Source organism: Leptonychotes weddellii, chromosome 9 (genome assembly GCF_054177405.1).
Source record: "Leptonychotes weddellii isolate Sample4059 chromosome 9, ASM5417740v2, whole genome shotgun sequence".
NCBI classification, from domain to species: domain Eukaryota; kingdom Metazoa; phylum Chordata; class Mammalia; order Carnivora; family Phocidae; genus Leptonychotes; species Leptonychotes weddellii.
The window spans coordinates 100,394,708-100,413,529 of record NC_138377.1 but is presented as its reverse complement, the minus strand read 5'-3'; the positions used below and the strand labels follow the sequence as shown (position 1 = coordinate 100,413,529).

Sequence of the window (18,822 nt, the reverse complement as noted above, 5' to 3'; positions counted from 1 at the left end):
TTGAAGTAGAAAGACATGGACTTATCTCTACCTGCAAAGAAGAGAACTATTTCAGACCAAAAAAAAAAAAAAAAAAAAATACACACACACATATATATATATGTATTAGGGAGATGACACACCTGAATACAGGAGAGCAGCAAGATGACTAGAACTTGGCCACAGCTTGCAATTCTTTAAGATGGATTCTGAGAAAGGGAGCACAATCCTACATTTCACAGCAGTAGCTGTGGGCAAACCTGGGGACGTTTTGCCATTAGGAAGACTAGAATGTTCTAGGCAGCGCTTCACAATGTCTACACTGTGGCAAATTAACCCAGCGGTTTCATCTTGTCTTCTGCTCTGCAGCTTCAGACACTCCATCTCATTATGGCCCCACTGACTCGAGTTCTGACCCTGGCTAGCTAGCCAGCACGCACACTTGTTCATCTGCAAGGGAACACAGATCTGGGCAGGCAACAGTGCTGGCAATGACTGGCATGACGAGGAACGTTATTTAGATGTTTCCCAGGTGTTGTACTACCTCTGTGTGTGTGTGTGTGTGTGTGTGTACATATACATATGTACATGTATACATTTCCATCTCACCAGGTTACAGATAAGGTTCAGGGACTTACACAAAATCACACAGCCACTGATAGGGTCAGGATTCAAACCCAGATCCGTTTTGATTCCAAAGCCTGTGGTCTTTGCACAACATTGCATATAACACCAAACTACAGTTTGGAAAATCCCTGAGTACAGAATCAAGAAAAGACATGAAAAATTTCTAGCCACTTTGGGGATGCTTCTACCTAGATATTTGGGACCAGCCTTCAAAATCAGAGAGCTAGATCCTCTACCCACTGCTGTAGCTCACAACCCTCAGCCTGTGTTTGCTGTTCCGTGCTATAGCCTCAGTTTATCTTCTTATGTTAAGATAATTGTGTAGTCTGGTTAGGTTCTAGCCTGATGCATCTTCATTGCCTTTATAAGGCATTCCAGACCTACTTCCCAAATCCTAGGACCCTGTTTGGCTCCTGTCCCACCCCATGCACTGGATACCATAATCTGAATCTCATAACGGATCGATGAAACCTACAAAGAAGATAATCTATTTAGGGGGCAAAGGATCATAAGCAATAAAGTACCTCGTAATAAACCACTCCATCCCATTTGTAGGGAAGTGATTCTTAATAGCGGGGAGCTGATGTGGCAAAATGCCTGAAACTAGATCCAGGGTTTATAAGAAATGCAGCTTTAGCATGAAGACATCTTCACAAAAAAGATCAGACGGAAACAAATGAAGGGAAAGAATCCTAAAACAAAATCTTATTTGGCAAACTAAACACATTCAAGAGAAAATCAGTACTTGTTCAAAGAAAAAGACCTTATGATAAATAATGTAAGTTTATGTTCGCCCTAGATAAATTCTGAACCAGAAACTTGGTGGCAAAATAGCAACAATGAACCATCTCAGTCCAGTAGTTAAGTTTAAGGGCCCTTACAGGATGAAGGGACAGGAAGCCAGCTTTGGAAAATCATTTCTCAAAGTAGAAAATAAAAAACCCAGCTTGAAACTGGGATTTCATCTCAAGAGCCGAGGTAGATGCTTATGCTAACAGCATTTGGGATTAGGCCAAAGAAATGCTAGAATATGTCCTTCCAGGAGAAATTCTGTAACAATGATTCTCCAACTTAATGATCACAAGATCCCTTTACACTTGGACAAATTACTGAGGCCCTCGGCCAGACTTGGTTTTGGTTATATCTTTCCGGTATTTAGAAGTTAAGAATGAAAACAAAGCTAAAAATACTGAGTCATTTAAAATAAAGGAACCCATTATATGTTATTAAAAATGTTTTTATGAAAATAACTATTTCCTAAAACAAAAATGTCATGCTTTTGCAAATCTCTGGAATGTCTAGCTTAATGGAAGACAGCTGGACTCTCCTATCTACTTCTGAATTCAATCTGTTGCTTTGGATGAGGTACATGAAGAAAATCTGGCTTCACACAGGTATGTAGGTGGAAAAGGCAGAAGTATCTTAAAATAGCCTTTTCAGGTAATGGTGGATATTCTTTGGTAGGACATCAAAACTCAACAAGAGACAGGTTCTTAAAAGTTGGTTGTAACATAGAATCTGAAATCATAGCAACGAACTAGTTACACTCCGTCATATTAAAACCACTGGACTGTTGTGTACTTTGAGCAGCTCTCTATCCGTGCATGATTTTGTAGCATCATGGATTGGTCACTTGGAAAATACTGGTTCACCGGGCTATACAGATCTTCCAAAAGGTTGAAACTTTTTGTCATATAATTATTTCTAAAAAAGAAACACACTCCTGTTCCTTAGTAGCACTGTCAGAAAAGTCTTCCGGGTCAGGCAGCTGTGCCGGTCCAGCGGCGGAAAGTTTTCCAAGATTCCAGTCTTCACTGCAGAAGCTTATTTCATCATTGTTGATAAATATAATTAGTTGCTTTCCGAAAAGGACAGGCTCACTTCATTTGAGAAAATGCCCACCGCATACCCAAAGCCGGGGAGCGGCAGTCTGTCCGCTGTTCCGGGGCTAAGGGCGCCCCGAGGGCGCCCCGAGGGCGCTCGGCGCAGCACGGGCTGACTCAGCGCACAGCGCTGCTGCCACGCACCTCCCCTCGAAACAGCTGCCGCGCTTCCGAGCGCAGAGCGCGCGTGCGCGTGTTCTCCCCGCAAGCGACTGCTGAAGACAGTGCTGACTCCCTGCATGGTCTGATGTCACTGCCTTGATCTGTGCTAAGGTGACAGCAGCTTTGCTCACAGTTCTGTTGTCAGGTTAATGCAAATACGGACACGATGAAAAAGGGCAACTAAGGTCATATTATTATAAAAACAAGGGTGACTTTACAGACCCCTGCAAAGGGTCTCAGGGAAGAGTCCAGGGACCATCACGTGGAGGGCCACGGTCTATAGTGACACCCCGAACACAGCCGGGACTCCCGGCTAGTTTAATTTCTAGGAGGAAGGTAGCTACAGTGACGATCAACCTTCAATTTAAGTAAGTCACTCAACATTAGGTACCTTTTAACCCATAAACCAGACTCAACAAATTCCACCGTGATTTTTGGCCCCCCGAAGCAAGACCTTGTCAGGTTTCTCACGAAGCCACCACGCCCGCCTACTTACCCCCTGCTGCGGTGGCATGCCCTGCGCACAGCCCTTCCCTGGGCTTTCACCTGCCCTCAGTGGGCCGGGCCCCGGCCGGAGCTCCTGGCTGACTGCGTCGGGCACCTGGACAGTCACATACTGGGCCAGCTTCTGCACACAGCTGCAGCAGTGTTCCAGGGCCTGCTCCTTGGACCCTCCACTGAACTGCACCCGGAACATGCGACTCTTGTTCTACGGGACAAATCCAAAGTTAGCCTCCGTAACCCTCGTCATACACTTATTTACTGTGCGGTCTTCTAGTGAGGGCTTACCTTTGCTTGCAGGGGAAGAGGTCTGGATAAAGGAGCGATTACTCTAGATTGTTACTGTGGGTAGAGAAAAGCCAGTGATTTCTTTTCTTCCCCCTTTGGGGAACCACTCCTACTAAATTCATCTCCTTCAGGGAACTGACATCAGCAAAAATGGAAACGCCCATATCGTAAAGACCGGGAAAGTCACTACTGACTGCAGTAAAAGATCAGTGTTTTGTCTCACTTTGGAATAAAGATTTCATAGCTTCTAATGCCTTAGGTGGAAAATCAGCGCTGGCTCAAAAAAACTTTTCTAAACCTAAGTATGTAAAAGAGCAAACCAGGGAGACGGCACATCAAACAAACCAGCGAAGTTGACCAACAAGACTGGGGAACAGGTGACAGGCAGATGCTAAGAGTGAGTGACTGTCACAGTGGTAATCTGCAGCGCTCTAGATCCTCTAGATCCGGAACAAAGCCAGCCTACCACACAAACCACATGTTGCCTCTCATTTGCTGTATGAGTTCTATCCCTTGGCAAATCAGCAAATGTGGGGGAGATACAGTTAACATTGTAAAAGTTTGGCAACTACTTCAAACTTATTTGATTGTAAGTTTAAAAACAGAACTATGTTGTAACAGTAACAACAAAAATAAACCCATTATTTTAGTAGTAGCTTCCTGTTTTGCCAGTCTAATACCCTGCCTAGTTTTGAGGAGTCAATACATACCAGACAGGTGGTATGTATGGTGTGCCTTTGTTCAGTTTCTTCGTTAAAGATATCCAGATGCTAACTTAGCACAGTGACAGTACTTTCCATCTATTAAATACATAAATCACTCTACTAATGGGAAAATGTTTCCAACTACAGCTAACAAAACCCTTTTAAGTTCCCACAGGCAAAATCCCTTGGTTTGCCTGTTCCCAATTTGCACTGTTTAAATTTTTAGATAAAGCCATTAGGCAAAGCCACATATTTACATTACAGAAAACTCTGGGCATGTCTAAGTGATGAGGAGGTATCATGTTTAGAAGAATAGACACTGCTCCCTCTTTACTGCCACTGTTGGGTTCTCTTCATTTCCTAATTCATTTAGTCTTTATCCTAAGATAACCCATTATCACTACCCCTAAAACAATGAAAAAATACGAAAAGGGAATACTCCAATATATACATATCTTAGAACATATATACCCACTTATCCACTGTGGGTTATATATTACATGGCTATGTTAGACTATACTACCATTTAGTAACCTAAGAATATAAAAATAGAAGGATAGTTCATTGCTCTTAATGACCGAAGAGTATTCCTTTATTTAACTGGCCCCCTACTGACAAACATTTAAGTTATTTACAGCCTTTTGTCCCCTTATAAACCACAAAGCTGTGGTAGGCATTCTCATACACACATCTTTGTGCATCCATTTGCCTGGTCAAAACGTCTTGTGTATTTTGGTACCTAATGCCAAACTGCTCTGGCCAAGACAGTATCAATTTACTCCTACTGATGGTCTATCTGTCTGTACCCTCCAACACTGGAGATTTTCTTTTTAAACTTTTTTTACTTACTCTACTAGGTTAACATAGATTTTTATTGTAGGATTTCATTTCTTTGATTACAAATAAGGTCAAATATTTCTCTTCCACTTATTGGTCATCTGTATTTTTTCTTTTCTGGATTGCCTATTCATCTCCTTAGCCATTTTTCTCTTGGATGAACAATCCCCAAATTGTCAAGAGTAATTGAAAGCTGATCTTCCCCGAGGAAGGAGAAAGAACTGGTAAGAGACCTATACATTCCATTTTTGGCAATTCTATGAATCTCTGTGTGTGTGTGTGTGTGTGTGTGAAATTGAGCTGCTTTCCTGTTTACAAGTAATTAGCTGTTTCCAGCTTACCCTAGTTTAAACTCTATATGAAGACATCTGTATTAGCTATTCCCATGCTGACTCTGTAATTATCTAATATTTGATAAGCAATCACATTAAAAATTGTACCTCGGAGCTGGACAAAATGCTGTCTACAGAAATAGACAATTATTAAGTGTATCAGCAGGGCAAAGATCTCACACCAGTCATGTAGGTCTAGAGCTATCTATATGTCAGTATAGATAAGAACAGTCTGGACAGTTAGGGTTTCTTTAGAATGTAGTTCCAAGAATGACAGGGTAGGCTATATGCGTGATAGCCTAACTGAAGGCTTGCTCCAAGTTTGCTTCTGTAAAATTCTCAGATAGAATTTGAGCTTATCATCTGAAGCCAGAAATATCACCCCAATGCATGTAGACCCAAGATAAAACTGAGGTGCATCAGGAAAAAATGTGACAGTGAGCTATATCGCCATCCCACAACCTCAATGCCAATGGGGCACCACAATGGAAAAGCTGCCACTGGGTTAACAAGAAGGACTCCTAAGTCGAAAATCTTGATAAGATGTATTCTTATGCCATAATTAAAAGTGAGAAAGGGCTCCTTGTGGTGAAATGAAAAGTTTTCAAGTATATGCCAACAGCCATGAACTGGCCTAAATATACAGTCTATCATCTAAAGAGATTAGCTCAAAATTACTGTATTTTAAGTGATGGTTTACCTGTTAGATTGTTCTCCCCCCTACTTCAGAACACTTAATTTCAAGTTATTACAACAAGCAGAAAACTCCCTTCACACAGACACCTTGAGGAAACAAAAGTGAAGGATAAGGGCTTGCCTCCAGACACTGATCACGTACTCACAAGAAAATCAAGCTCCACCTTCTGGGAGGCACCATGCCCAGTAAATTCTGACTCACAGGTGTGAACAGCATCTGCTTTTGGCAATTCTTAAGCTGCAGGCTCTCTGGCTGATGTCATACGGTACCAGCTACACGTGTAAGACGTGGGCCTGGTTAGCACCATGTGGGAGGAGAGCCAAGGAGACACAAGGCCTCACCGACCTGCTGGGTTTTCCTGCTGGTTTTAGATTCATTGCCCAGATCTGTCTGTATGAAGTTTCCCATCACTACCAGGACCCCAACCAAAGCAATTTTTCCTACTGCTGGTAGAGAATTCCTCTGCCATAGAAAAGGAAGGACAGGGGAGTACAAAAAAAAGGACTGAATGAGAGAAGGGGCTTCAACACGTTCTTTGATGCTTTACTTTGAAATCAAGCTTAGGCCAGACAAAATCATGCAAACATGATTCAGTGAGTTCCTGGGGGTAAAGAGGACAGTGGTTTATGTTTACTCCTTTAAACCAAAGTCCCTGCAGATAGGTAATTAAATGATGACTGTTAGCCGATTAACCTGGACCATTTTGATCAGAATTACTGAAAAAAAGGAAGCCCAATTTGCAAATAGGCAGAACTTAAACAATCTGCTTATTTCATCCAGAGAGAAAAGAAATATAATCTTTTATTTACCCACAGAATTTAAGCTATATTAAATTGCTGTTAACAGAATAAAAACTTTATTTCAAAATACTTCTTCCATTTGTCAACTTAAACAATGGTGTTTGTTACATAATATATGGTTAACTAAAAGTTATCCAAGGCAAGAAACACCAAAGATATCCTTTTCCAGGTAAGGCAAAAAAAAAAAAAAAAGAATCTGTTGGTTCAGGGGCACCTGGGTGGCTCAGTCGTTAAGCGTCTGCCTTCAGCTCAGGTCACGATCCCAGGGTCCTGGGATCGAGCCCCGCATCGGGATCCCTGCTCAGTGGGAAGCCTGCTTCTCCCTCTCCCACTCCCCCTGCTTGTGTTCCCTCTCTCGCTGTCTCTCTCTCCCTGTCAAATAAATAAATAAAAATTTAAAAAAAAAAAAAGAATCTGTTGGTTCAATATTGTTATATCAGTAGATCACAAAAAGGAAAAAAATAAACATGATCTTGAGAAGGTGTCAAAAATCTTTTGATAAATCAATACGTAATCCTGATAAAAGAATTAGTAGGTAAACTTTAACTGAAAGAATACCTCCCTTACATGTTAAAGAATATCTGATCAACAGCTAGAAATGTTCTTAACGTCTAAATACTACTTGCCATTCAAGTCAATAAGAGGTCAAGGATGAACCTATAATCATGAAATTAGGTTCTGAAAGGTCCAGGTAATTCAGTAAGGTGAGAAAAGTAATAAATATAAACTACTGGAAAAAAATAAAATTGTCAGTGTAGATTATAAAATCACTTTCCTAAGAATTAAAAAATTAACAAATCAGAGTTAATGTTAAGTTTAGTGAGGAAGCCAAATTTCAATTAATTCAGAAATAGTCTAATAATAAGCAGCTAGAAATATCTTTGGGATAAAGAATACCATTCACAGTAACAGTAGGCAAAAGCTTCCTAACCTTAAATATTTCTAAAATCTATATATATGTACAATACTTATATACATATATATATAAATTACACAAATTACATAAATACATACTTCTATATAGCATGTAGAATATATATGTTTCTACATGTATATAACTGTAATCTCTATACATATTCTGTCTAAATACTTTGAAGAGGAAAATAAGTCAAAACCAGTAGGTAGGTGATTCAAAGAAGAAATATAGATGGCTAACAAATACACAAAAAATGTTCATTCTCATTAGTTACCAAAGAAATGCAAATTAAAGGAAGATGCTCATTTCTGCCAATCAGATTGGAAGCTAGCTTTAAAATTTAAATTATATCTCCCTATTGCAAAGAATTTGGATAAATGAGCATTCTTAAATTCACTAGTGCTACAGAAACAGGGGTGACCTATAGAGAGGGCAGATTTACAAAATAAATACACATACTTCCAGGACTCCTATCTCAAGAACCCTGTAAATATATCCTTATGAAAATCAAAGTATTTTTATAATAGTGAAAACTCGGGAATTAGTTAGCCGAATCATGTTGCATCCAAACAATAAAATGCTATGTAGCCATGAAGAATCACATTTTCAAAGACTAAGAAAGTCATGACTCAGGATCACATTCCTGATGTAATGTTACATGACAAGACAGCAGGAACAAAGCACTCTGTATAATACAATCCCAAATGTATAAATTATCTATATGGTACACACTGTTCATTGCCATGAGCAGATACATACGAGAGGCTGGGAAAGCCAAACGCTCATTTTGCTAATGTTAGCAAACTGGGACTGGCCACATCACACTGTTCTGGTCCATGAGACATAAGAAGACCTATTTTAGGGGTTGTGGAAAGTAGAAAGAAGCCTTATAGGAAAGTTTATGCTTTCTTTATGAAAGGGACGAAGAAGCTGGTTTTCCTCGAATAGAAATTCAGTCAAGCTACAGCTACCATTTTGTAAATATGAGGGAGAGGCCAGCGGAATTGCAAAGATGTTGACCTTGGCACTGTGAAATTGCTGAGCCAATGCTAGCAACTGCCTGTTTCTAGATTTGGTATTTAGTGAAAAAAATAAACCCCTAATTTGGGGGGCCATTATGCTTGGATTTTCTGTCACATGCATGTGAATGCTATCCTAACTGAAAGAATATATATGTCAACTAACAACTTCAAATGTTAATAATGATTATTTTTGAGTGGTCAAATTGCTTGGTTTTTATTTTGCTCTTTATAGTTAAAATTTTTAATAGTAATATGTATCAGGAAAAAGTTAAAACTCAGGTATCAGACATATGGCATGGTGTAACTTTTAAAAGACATATATAGTTGACTCTAGAGTGAGAGGTGAGGGGTGCTGACCCCCACGCAGTTGAAAGTCCAAGTATGACTTATGACTCCCCCAAAACTTAGCTACTAGTAGCCTACTATTGACAGGAAGCCTTACCCATAACATGAACAGTCGATCAACACACTTTGTATGTTACATGTATTATATACTGTATTCTTATAATGAAGTAAGCTAGAGAAAAGAGAATGTTAAGAAAATCATAAGGAAGAGCAAATACATTTACAGTGCTGTACAGTACTTATCAAAAAAAAAAAAAATCTGCGAGTTCAAAGTCGTGTTGTTCTGGCATGATGCGGGCCAGGGCCGGGAGTCAGAAGACCAGTGGGTGGCCCGGCTCTCTGACGAGTTATAACCTGGCCTAGTGGTGGAAGTAGAATTCCATTCCCTCATACATAAAATGAAAATAGGAGCTCTTGAAAATGTGCAACAGGGTTTTTGAGTATGTGCTGCAGACCGCTTTGGCAGTCTGGTGAAGCCAGCGGACGACTTCTCAAAACACCGTTTTTAATCACATAAAATACATTAGATTATAAAGGAAACCAATTATCCTAAAGAAGTCTACTACAATATTAAAACACTAATTTGTGAACTAACAGTATATATGCTTATTAAAAATACGCAATAAAAAGATCTAACAGCGGGTCTAATGACCACCATAATTCTGAGGCAGCAATGAGCATGACTGACACTGAAGTTCTCAGAAATTGTGATGTGGTATGAAATTAGCTGACTTCTATTGGTGCAAAGGTCTAATACGACTGTGTCTGATGCCCACATTCATAACTGAAGGAAATGATAAATTTCAATTAGAGGTCAGTGAAAATCCATGGTCCCCTGAATTCTTAAAGGCCCCTTTGGAGGAGTGGACCCCAGGCTAAGACCTTTCCCTTAGATGCTCTATTAGGTGCTCTTCCAACTCTCAGTCTATGAGCCCATGAAAAATTAGGATCTTTCACCTAAATTTCAATAATATCTACTCAATGAATGTTAACAGATTGGTTTTTTATAGTTATTTCCAAAAGAAAATAATCCAGATGATTAGTCTGTATGTGTCTTTTTAATATTAAAGAGGGAAAATGAAAAGACATACTCAGTAAAGCATTCGAAAATAGTAAGCCAAACAATGAAGTGCCCCACGTCCCCCCAGCGTGTGCCTGGGGAGTGGAGAATGGTTGGGCTGCTCCGTCAGATCAAAGCCTTGGCTCCCTTGGCTCCTCAGCAACACCCTCTCGCTCACTGGGCTCCTGCCTCCCTGCAGCCCGGGGTTCACGGTCTGCTCAGAGTGCAAACCTTTCTGAAACATACGGAATCAGGCCAGTTCCATTTTACCTGCAAGAAGAAGCCCCCACCCCCACCCCCGCCATGCACATTTAGAAGATGAGAAGGGTATGATCGTTGGCTTAAAACAGTTGGCCACAGGGCCTCTTGCCTTTATTGTTGTTCCAAACAACAGACAATCCATGCGTCTCACAATCTTCAACCAGTTCTTGCTACCAATGAGTGAAAACCCTTCCTGAAACAAAACAATTAAAACAATTAGCTACAGAAGCAAAAAGGGACATGAAGAATGGCTCTGGTGCAGCTGCCTCCTATTAGAAAGTTGTACATTTATTCTGAAATTTAGCAGAGTAGAAATGGCTCAATTTCACCCATTGCCAAGGATGACCCTTCCAGTAAGTCCCCGAGCCCAGTGCTCTTCCCACCTGATCCACAGTAAGAGTCTCAGCTTTTATTGCTTGATCTTTTCATATTGAAAATCAATAAAATATTAAAGATAGTAAAGGTCCACAGTCATAGTTGCTATAAAATACATTTCTAGGATTTGCCAAAATACTAGCTTATATTCCTGAAAGGTAAGGGTTTCCAATATACTAATTTATTAGCTTATCTGACACAGCTCTAACTACATAGCGAGAGTTCTCTTCATGAGAATCTTATTTTCAGATTCCTATGAATGGAAAAATTGAAGCAACTTATTCTTGGATGCTGAATGTCTTCATCTCAGTCTGAAAAAAAAAAAAACAAAAAAGGCAAAGAGGGCAGTAGAGGGCACACTAGTCTCAAAAGAGAGACAGCAGTTAGATCCTAATGGTAAAAGATGAACTTTTTTCTGTAGCTTATTGATAATAAAGTAAATAGAATTGACTGTTTAACCACTGTGTTCACTCATAAGCTCCAATTATGTTGTCAGTGGATTTCCTCGGTTAAGAAGCCCGTTAAGTGAGAATGCGTTCAGCATTCAGTAAAACTGATCCCAGGAACAGAACAACTGGCCGTATGCAAATCCTGCCTGCCCCCTGCTGGGCTCCGTTGTCTCCCCTGTACTGTTCTGGAGCCGACCCACAGCCAGGGGAGGCTGTTGGAGGGATCTGGGAGGAGTCGGAAAAAACTCCAACAATTAGAAAACAGAAGAAAACGTCGTCCCTTATAAATACAAACCCTCACGGCGTCTCTCTTTCTAAATCTGTATACAGAGAAACCACAACTTCCAGAGATATTTAGAGCCTGGGAAAACTGGGTGTTAATTCCTCAGCATTTTCATTTAAAAAAGAAAGAAAAAGAGTCACTTCTAAAATGTTGATTCTAAGAGTTTCATCATTAATACTAGGGTTTTTTTTTTTTTGTAATGAAAAAAGAAGTTAGGCAAACCATCTGTGATTTCTTCTTTTTTTTTTTTTTTTTAAAGATTTTATTTATTTTTTTGACAGAGAGAGATAGCGAGAGCAAGAACACAAGCAGGGGGAGTGGGAGAGGGAGAAGCAGGCTTCCTGCAGAGCAGGAAGCCCGATGCGGGGCTCGATCCCAGGACCCTGGGATCATGACCTGAGCCGAAGGCAGACGCTTAACGACTGAGCCACCCAGGCGCCCCTGTGATTTCTTCTTAAAACTCTCAGAATTAGCAAAAAGAAATGCATTCACTATTAGATCCCAAACATGTATGTAGTGTAAAATGGCAGTATACAAGGACCCTGGCACTCACACACATTGCTGGTGGAAGCACAAACTGGTACAACTCTTTTTTTTTTTTTTTTTAAGTAGGCTCCCTGCTGGGCGTGAACTCACACCCAATGCGGGACTTGAACCCACAACCCTGAGATCAAGACCTGAGCGGAGATCAAGAGTCAGATGCTTAACCGACTGAGGCACCCAGTTGCCCCCAAACTGGTACAACTCCTACGGAGGATAATTTGGCAGGATCAACATTACAAATGCAATACTCTTTAACCTGGCAACTCCCATCCTGGGAATTCAAAATTTCACGGATCCACCTGCACACGTGTGAAATGATGCAAGGACAGAGTTAAGGATTTCTGCGTTTTTAATAGTAAAAGACTGGAAACAACTCAAGTATACATCAACAGTGGACTGGTTAAATAAAATATGGTACTCTTTACAACAGTATCCAACTGTAAGAAATAATAAATGCTCTGTATCAGTGCTGTTCAGGAGAAATATAATTTGAGCCACATATGTAATTTTCAATTTTCTAATAGCCACATTTTAAAAATAAAAAGCAGTTGGTAAAATTTTAATATTTAACTTCTATGTCAGAAACATTGTTATTTCAACATGTAAACACTGTAAAACATTAAGGTAGTATCAAAACAGAGAATGTAAACTAAGTTTCTGACCCCCAGGGTGTTGTACACCTACACCACATCTCAATTTGGACACTATTTTTGATGGTTAAAGTGAAATGTCATTCCACCAAAACAATGACATTTAATGGGAACATAAGTTACACTGCTGCCATTTTAAAATTTAACTTTAAATTAAATTTAAACTTGGTTTTTAGTCCCCCAGCCACATTTCGAGTGCCCAGCAGCCATGCATGGCTGGCCCACTGCTACCTTCTGACAGGGCGGGGTTCTGTATTGATCTCCATGGTATATTGTTCAGCAAAAAGCAAGCTACAGAGCCATGTCCATAATATGCCACCTTCTGTATAAGAAAGGGAGGAAACATGCAATGTATATTCTTCTTATTTGCTTGTATTTACATTAAAAAGAAACTGGAAGGATTAGTACACATGAGACTAAAAAAAAATTAGCTATCTGTAGGGAGTGGGAGGAACAGTGCAGATGGGGGCAGGAGCTGGAGGAAGATTTTTTACTCTATGTCTTTTTATGTTGCTTTGAGTTTTGAACCACATAAGCCTGTTCTGCATATATATGGGAATCTCTGTGAAAACAGGGATACCCATTCCACTATGGCAAAAACTCAAGGAAGACATGGAAGTGGAACCTAAAGAAATGGTAAGTCCATGGGAACTCTGTACTATCCTTACAAACTTTCTTGCAAATCCGAAACTATTCTAGAATAAAAAGTTGATTAAAAAAGAAAAGAAATGAAAGGCTCTTGGCCCTGGTCGGATCTCACCTCTTCTTGTCTCTAGTCCAGCTTGGGTTCTACAGGACATCTCCACCGGACAGCTCCACACATCTCTCTGTGTGAGCATGCCCGGCTGCATCCGGACAGCTGTCCTCCACAAACACTGTCGCTCCTATGTGGTGCTGCCTCAGTGAATGGTGTCACGCACACCTGCCCGACACCCAAGTGATCACCGGGCATCATGCTCAACTCCTCCTTTCCTCACTCCTCCCTCAACACCATGAAATCATGAAATCTTCAAGTCTCAGAGATCCCATGCCCAAACAGCTTCTCCACCTGACCATTCTCCCCATGTACACGGCCATTGTTGCAACAGACCCCCGCCAGTTGTCCCCAAAATCCCCGCAGTATCCTTGGAACTGGCCCCCCTTCCTCCAGGCCTAATTTCTTCATCCATCTGTGCTAACACCAGAGCAGCCTTTATAAAACAAAAATGGGATGAAGTCACTCCCTTTCGATGCCACTATCTCATCATCTCTCCCTCACCTCCTGTAAGAAACACCTGCGGGATAGAGTTCAAATTCCTTGATGCATATAAATTTCTAACATTTGGCTTCTCTGCCTTTCATGCATGATTATTTCCTTCGACTCTCATATAAATGCTGTATTAGAGCCTTATGAAACTCCCTGCAGTTCTGCAAATGTGCCATGCTCCTCACACCTGGATTTTGTTGTACAGCTCATTCCTGAAATGGCTTCCTTTTTCACTGATTTTTGAAAACCCAGCTTTATCTCAACCATTCCCCACAAGACAAAGTTGGCTGACCTCTCAGAATTCTGTGCTCTCACAGGATCTTGTACTTATCTCCTAACTGGCTACATTTCATAGAGTGAGGAAGAATCCCTGGGCAGGCAAGGCAGGTTCTAGAATGTGTCTTATTACCCCCCTGGAAGCCCCAGCAACTAGCACAATGTTTAGCAAATGCTACTGGATCTGACCTAGCGGCCATTCCATTTAGGACTCTGTGCAGTGGCCACATGGAGAAAGGTATGGCCTCCTTCCTGACAGCATCTCTTTTTTTTTTTTAAGCTTATATTTATTTATTTGACAGAGAGCAAGAGAGCACAAGCAGGGGGAGCAGCAGAGGGAGAAGCAGGCTCCCTGCTGAGCAGGGAGCCCAATGAGGAGCTTGATGCGGGCTCAATCCTAGGCCCCTGGGATCATGACCCCAGCCGGAGGCAGACGCTTCACCGACTGAACCCCCCAGGCGCCCCTGACAGCATCTTATTTGAGCCATGTTAGGGCTCTTCCTCATCAATTTGTCCAAACCAGTTTGCCTTAGAACTCTGTATATCTCTTCTCTCTGCCTCTTCCCCAGACATTTTTGCCTAATTAACCTCTAATCACTGTTCATTTCATTCCTAATCTCACTTGGGTCACCCTATCAGACTTCCCTGCGGCGCTCACAGCATCCATCACAGGCATGCAGCTGCAGTGTTGTTTGCTTTACATCTGTTTTCCCCTTGACTGTAAGCCCTATGCAGGCAGGGGCTATGTTCGTTTTGCTCACTACTGTATATATACCACCAATTATAGTGTTTGACACTAGCAGATGCTTCAGTAAGTTTTCAGTGAATGAAAGAATGAAGCTCTTTATTAAAATTAACAGAGTATTTCATGGCAGTATTTCTTGGGAACACTGAGACCCATACATTTATTACCTGTCCAGTGATGCAGAACATCTTACTTTTATTTGACTTACTCCAATCTTGTTGAAGATTCAGAAAGAGCTTTTTCATCCTAATGTTTTGGGATTTAGTAAAGAAGCCTCTGTACCTAACCACTTGCCATTAATATATTCTGAGATTTTAGTAATTCATCTCCCTGTCTCTGAAAATCCACTTCTTTGAATCTCCTTTAAGGCTTTTCCATCTGGTGAATTTGGTTTAGCTCAACTGATGGCTCCTTAAGCAGCCTCTCCTGACTTTCTCAGACAGCGAAGTAGCCCTGTTCTGTACACCTAAGGCACACTGTACAAGCCGCTACTGAAGACTCACTTACCATCCCTGAGCTCCTACTATGGCCGAGGACTGTGCTACAGATGAAAAAAAGACACAGGAGCTGCCCAAGGGCAGGGAAGAATGCATCAGAATCACCCAGGAGCTCTCCCCCTCGTGCTCAGGATACTGTTCCCTCACCTGGTCAAAAGTCACTGCTGCTGACGAGAGTCTGCCATATCTCTTCAAAGTGCGGGGATGGAAATGGCTGGGAATTAACAGTACAGGGTAGAAAGGGAAAAAGAGAGGAATACTCTGGAAAATACCAAATTTACCATCAATCCAAAGAATAGGAGCCAAGAAGTTATGTCTCGGATAGAGGCATGTGGAAGCTAAGGGGAGCAAGACTTTCAAGTAGCAAATAGTCGAGGGTCTCAGGTGATGCACAGGGATGGAGTGAAAATAAGACCTATAAAGTGCACAGAATCAGCAGGTGGGAGGTGCTAGACACTACCACGTCTGTGTATGCGTCTGTCATTCTACCTCACTCTCCTCCTAGATCCCACTTTATTGCAAACTCCATGAGAGCAAGAACTGTGTTGCATCCATCTTTGTATCTTGCATGTCTGTTGAATAAATAAAGGAGTGCCACAGCAACTTCTTTCATGATGCGTCTCTAAAGGCAAGGGCAACAAAAGCAAAAATGAACTTTTGGGACTTCATCAAGATAAAAAGCTTTTGCACAGCAAAGGAAACAGTCAACAAGAGGCAATCCACGGAATGGGAGAATATATTTGCAAATGACATTTCAGATAAAGGGCTGGTATCCAAGATCTATAAAGAACTTCTCAAACTCAATACCTAAAAAACAAATAATCCAGTCAAGAAATGGGCAGAAGACATGAACAGACACTTCTCCAAAGAAGACATACAAATGGCTAACAGACACATGAAAAAGTGTTCAACATCACTAGCCATCAGGGAAATTCAAATCAAAACCACAATGAGATACCACCTCACACCAGTTGGAATGGCAAAAATTAACAAGACAGGAAACAAGTGTTAGTGTGGATGCGGAGAAAGGGGAACCCTCTTATACTGTTGATGGGAATGCAAGCTGGTACAGCCACTCTGGAAAACAGTATGGAGGTTCCTCAAGACGTTAAAAATAGAGCTACCCTACGACCCACCGATTGCACTACTAGGTATTTAACGCAAAGATACAGATGTAGTGAAAAGAAGGGGCATATGCACCCCAATGTTCAAGGCAGCAATGTCCACAATAGCCAAACTGTGGAAGGAGCCGAGATGCCCTTCAACAGATGAATGGATAAAGAAGAGGCGGTTCATATATACAATGGAATATTACTCAGCTATCCGAAAGGATGAATACCCACCATTTGCATTGACATGGATGGAACTGGAGGGGATTATGCTAAGTAAAATAAGTCAAGCAGAGAAAGACAATTATCATTTGGTTTCACTTGTATGTGGAACATAAGGAATAGCATGGAGGACCATAGGGGAAGGGAGGGAAAACTGAAGGGGAAGAAATCAGAGAGGAAGAAAAACCATGAGAGACTCTGGACTCTGGGAAACAAACTGAGGGTTACAGAAGGGAGGAGGGAAGGGGGAGGGGTAACTGGGTGATGGGTATTAAGGAGGGCATGTGTTGTGATGAGCACTGGGTGTTATACACAACTAATGAATCACTGAACACATCAAAAACTTACAATGTACTATATGCTGGCTAACATAGATAGACAGAGTGCCAATTTCTGACCCCCACCCCACCATGTCCTCTGATCACACTGTGGCCCACCCCCTCCTGCTGTCCAGCTCCACACAGTCTCCCTGAGGTGCAGTGGCACAAATGCCACACGATTCCAAGGGACCCCACACGACACTTTCATATATATATAAACAGAGCCACAAGCTTTGGTTTTCAAGTATTGTAAATTACAAAGTTCATTTCTAGATTTTAGCTATCCACGTTCTCCTTGGCCTCTGTTATTACAAATAATTAACAGTTACCAGAAAGGAAGCCATCAAAAGAAGGGGGGAAAGGACCTAAATAAATGGATGCAGAGATTAGAGGTAGACAATTTGATATCTAAGAATGGTGAAAAAAAAATGCCTTATGCCCTCACCCTAACCAAGCTGTTTCCCTTGCAGCCGATTCGATCACTGAACTAGTTTCTTTAGTGCTTCAGACACCTCTCAGGTGTGAGCAGGCAAGCCAGGAGGGCATCACAGGGGTTGTTGGCATTTAGCTAGGCAAATAAGCTTTCAAACCATGCCAGATATGATCATAAGTGCTGTGAAGAAACAAAGAATTTTGCTTTTATGGAAATAACAATTAAAATATGCTCACACCTGCTACAAATACCCTGATTCAGAGGAAAACAGCAGAGGAGAATATGGTTACAAAAATAACTCAGTGACTAACCATTAGACAACCCACCCAGTCCCCAAGCCCAGAACATTCAAAGGGCTTCTTGATGAATGTGAGGTGTTCAGGTGCCAGCTGATTTATTTAAAAACTAGATCCTGTCTTAAGTTTCAGGGTTGTGTTTCTGACTCACTTTTCCTGGAGCTCAGGGATTGTAAGGTTCAAATTACACTGAAAATAAGAAAAAAATATCCATGATAAAAGAGCTGCTACAGAATATGAAGATAACAATGTGCACAGAGAAGAAAGCAAGCAAAAGAACTGAGATTTTTAAAAATTAAATTTTCAATAATCATAACCAATTGTTATTAAGCAAAAAGATAAAAAACATAGCTGGTTTGGGGTACCCGGGTGGCTCAGTTGGTTAAGCATATGACTTTGGCTCAGGTCATGATCTCAGGGTCCTGGGATGGAGCCCTGAGTCAAGCCCCCGAGTCGAGCCCCCCCGCCCCAATTGGGCTCCGCACTCAGTGGATTGTCTGCTTTTTCCTCTCCTTCAGCCCTTCCCCCTGCTTGTGCTCTTGCTCTCTCTCTCATATAATTAACAATCTTAAAAAAAAAAAACAAACAGCTGGTTTGTTTAAACCAGCTTAAACCTTACATTTTTAAAATTATTTTTAAATTCAAATATAATTAACACACAGTGTTACATTCATTTTAGGTATGCAATATGATTCAACAATTCTAGACATTACTCGGTGCCCGTCAAGATACAGTGTACTCTTCAAAGATAAACTCAAAATGGATGAAAGGCCTTAATGTGAGACAGGAATCCATCAAAACCGTAGAGGAGATCATAGGCAGTAACCTCTTTGACACTGGCCATGGCAACTTCTTTCAAGATACATCTCCAAAGGCAAGTGAAACAAAAGCAAAAATGAACTTTTGGGACTTCATCAAGATAAAAAGCTTCTGCACAGCAAAGGAAACAGTCAACAAAACAAAG

At 41.1% G+C, this 18,822-nt stretch overlaps 1 protein-coding gene across 1 annotated transcript in view; it reads right to left on the bottom strand.

Moving 5' to 3' along the window:
- Positions 1–18,822, bottom strand: part of REC114 (REC114 meiotic recombination protein) — a 93,757-nt gene that overhangs the window by 5,033 nt on the left and 69,902 nt on the right. Inside the window, exons 3-4 of the mRNA XM_006731270.3 lie at positions 10,524–10,607; positions 3,148–3,360 (exon numbers count right to left, since the gene is read on the bottom strand). Coding sequence (XP_006731333.1) covers positions 3,148–3,360; positions 10,524–10,607 — 297 coding nt within the window. The remainder of the gene's footprint in view (positions 1–3,147; positions 3,361–10,523; positions 10,608–18,822) is intronic.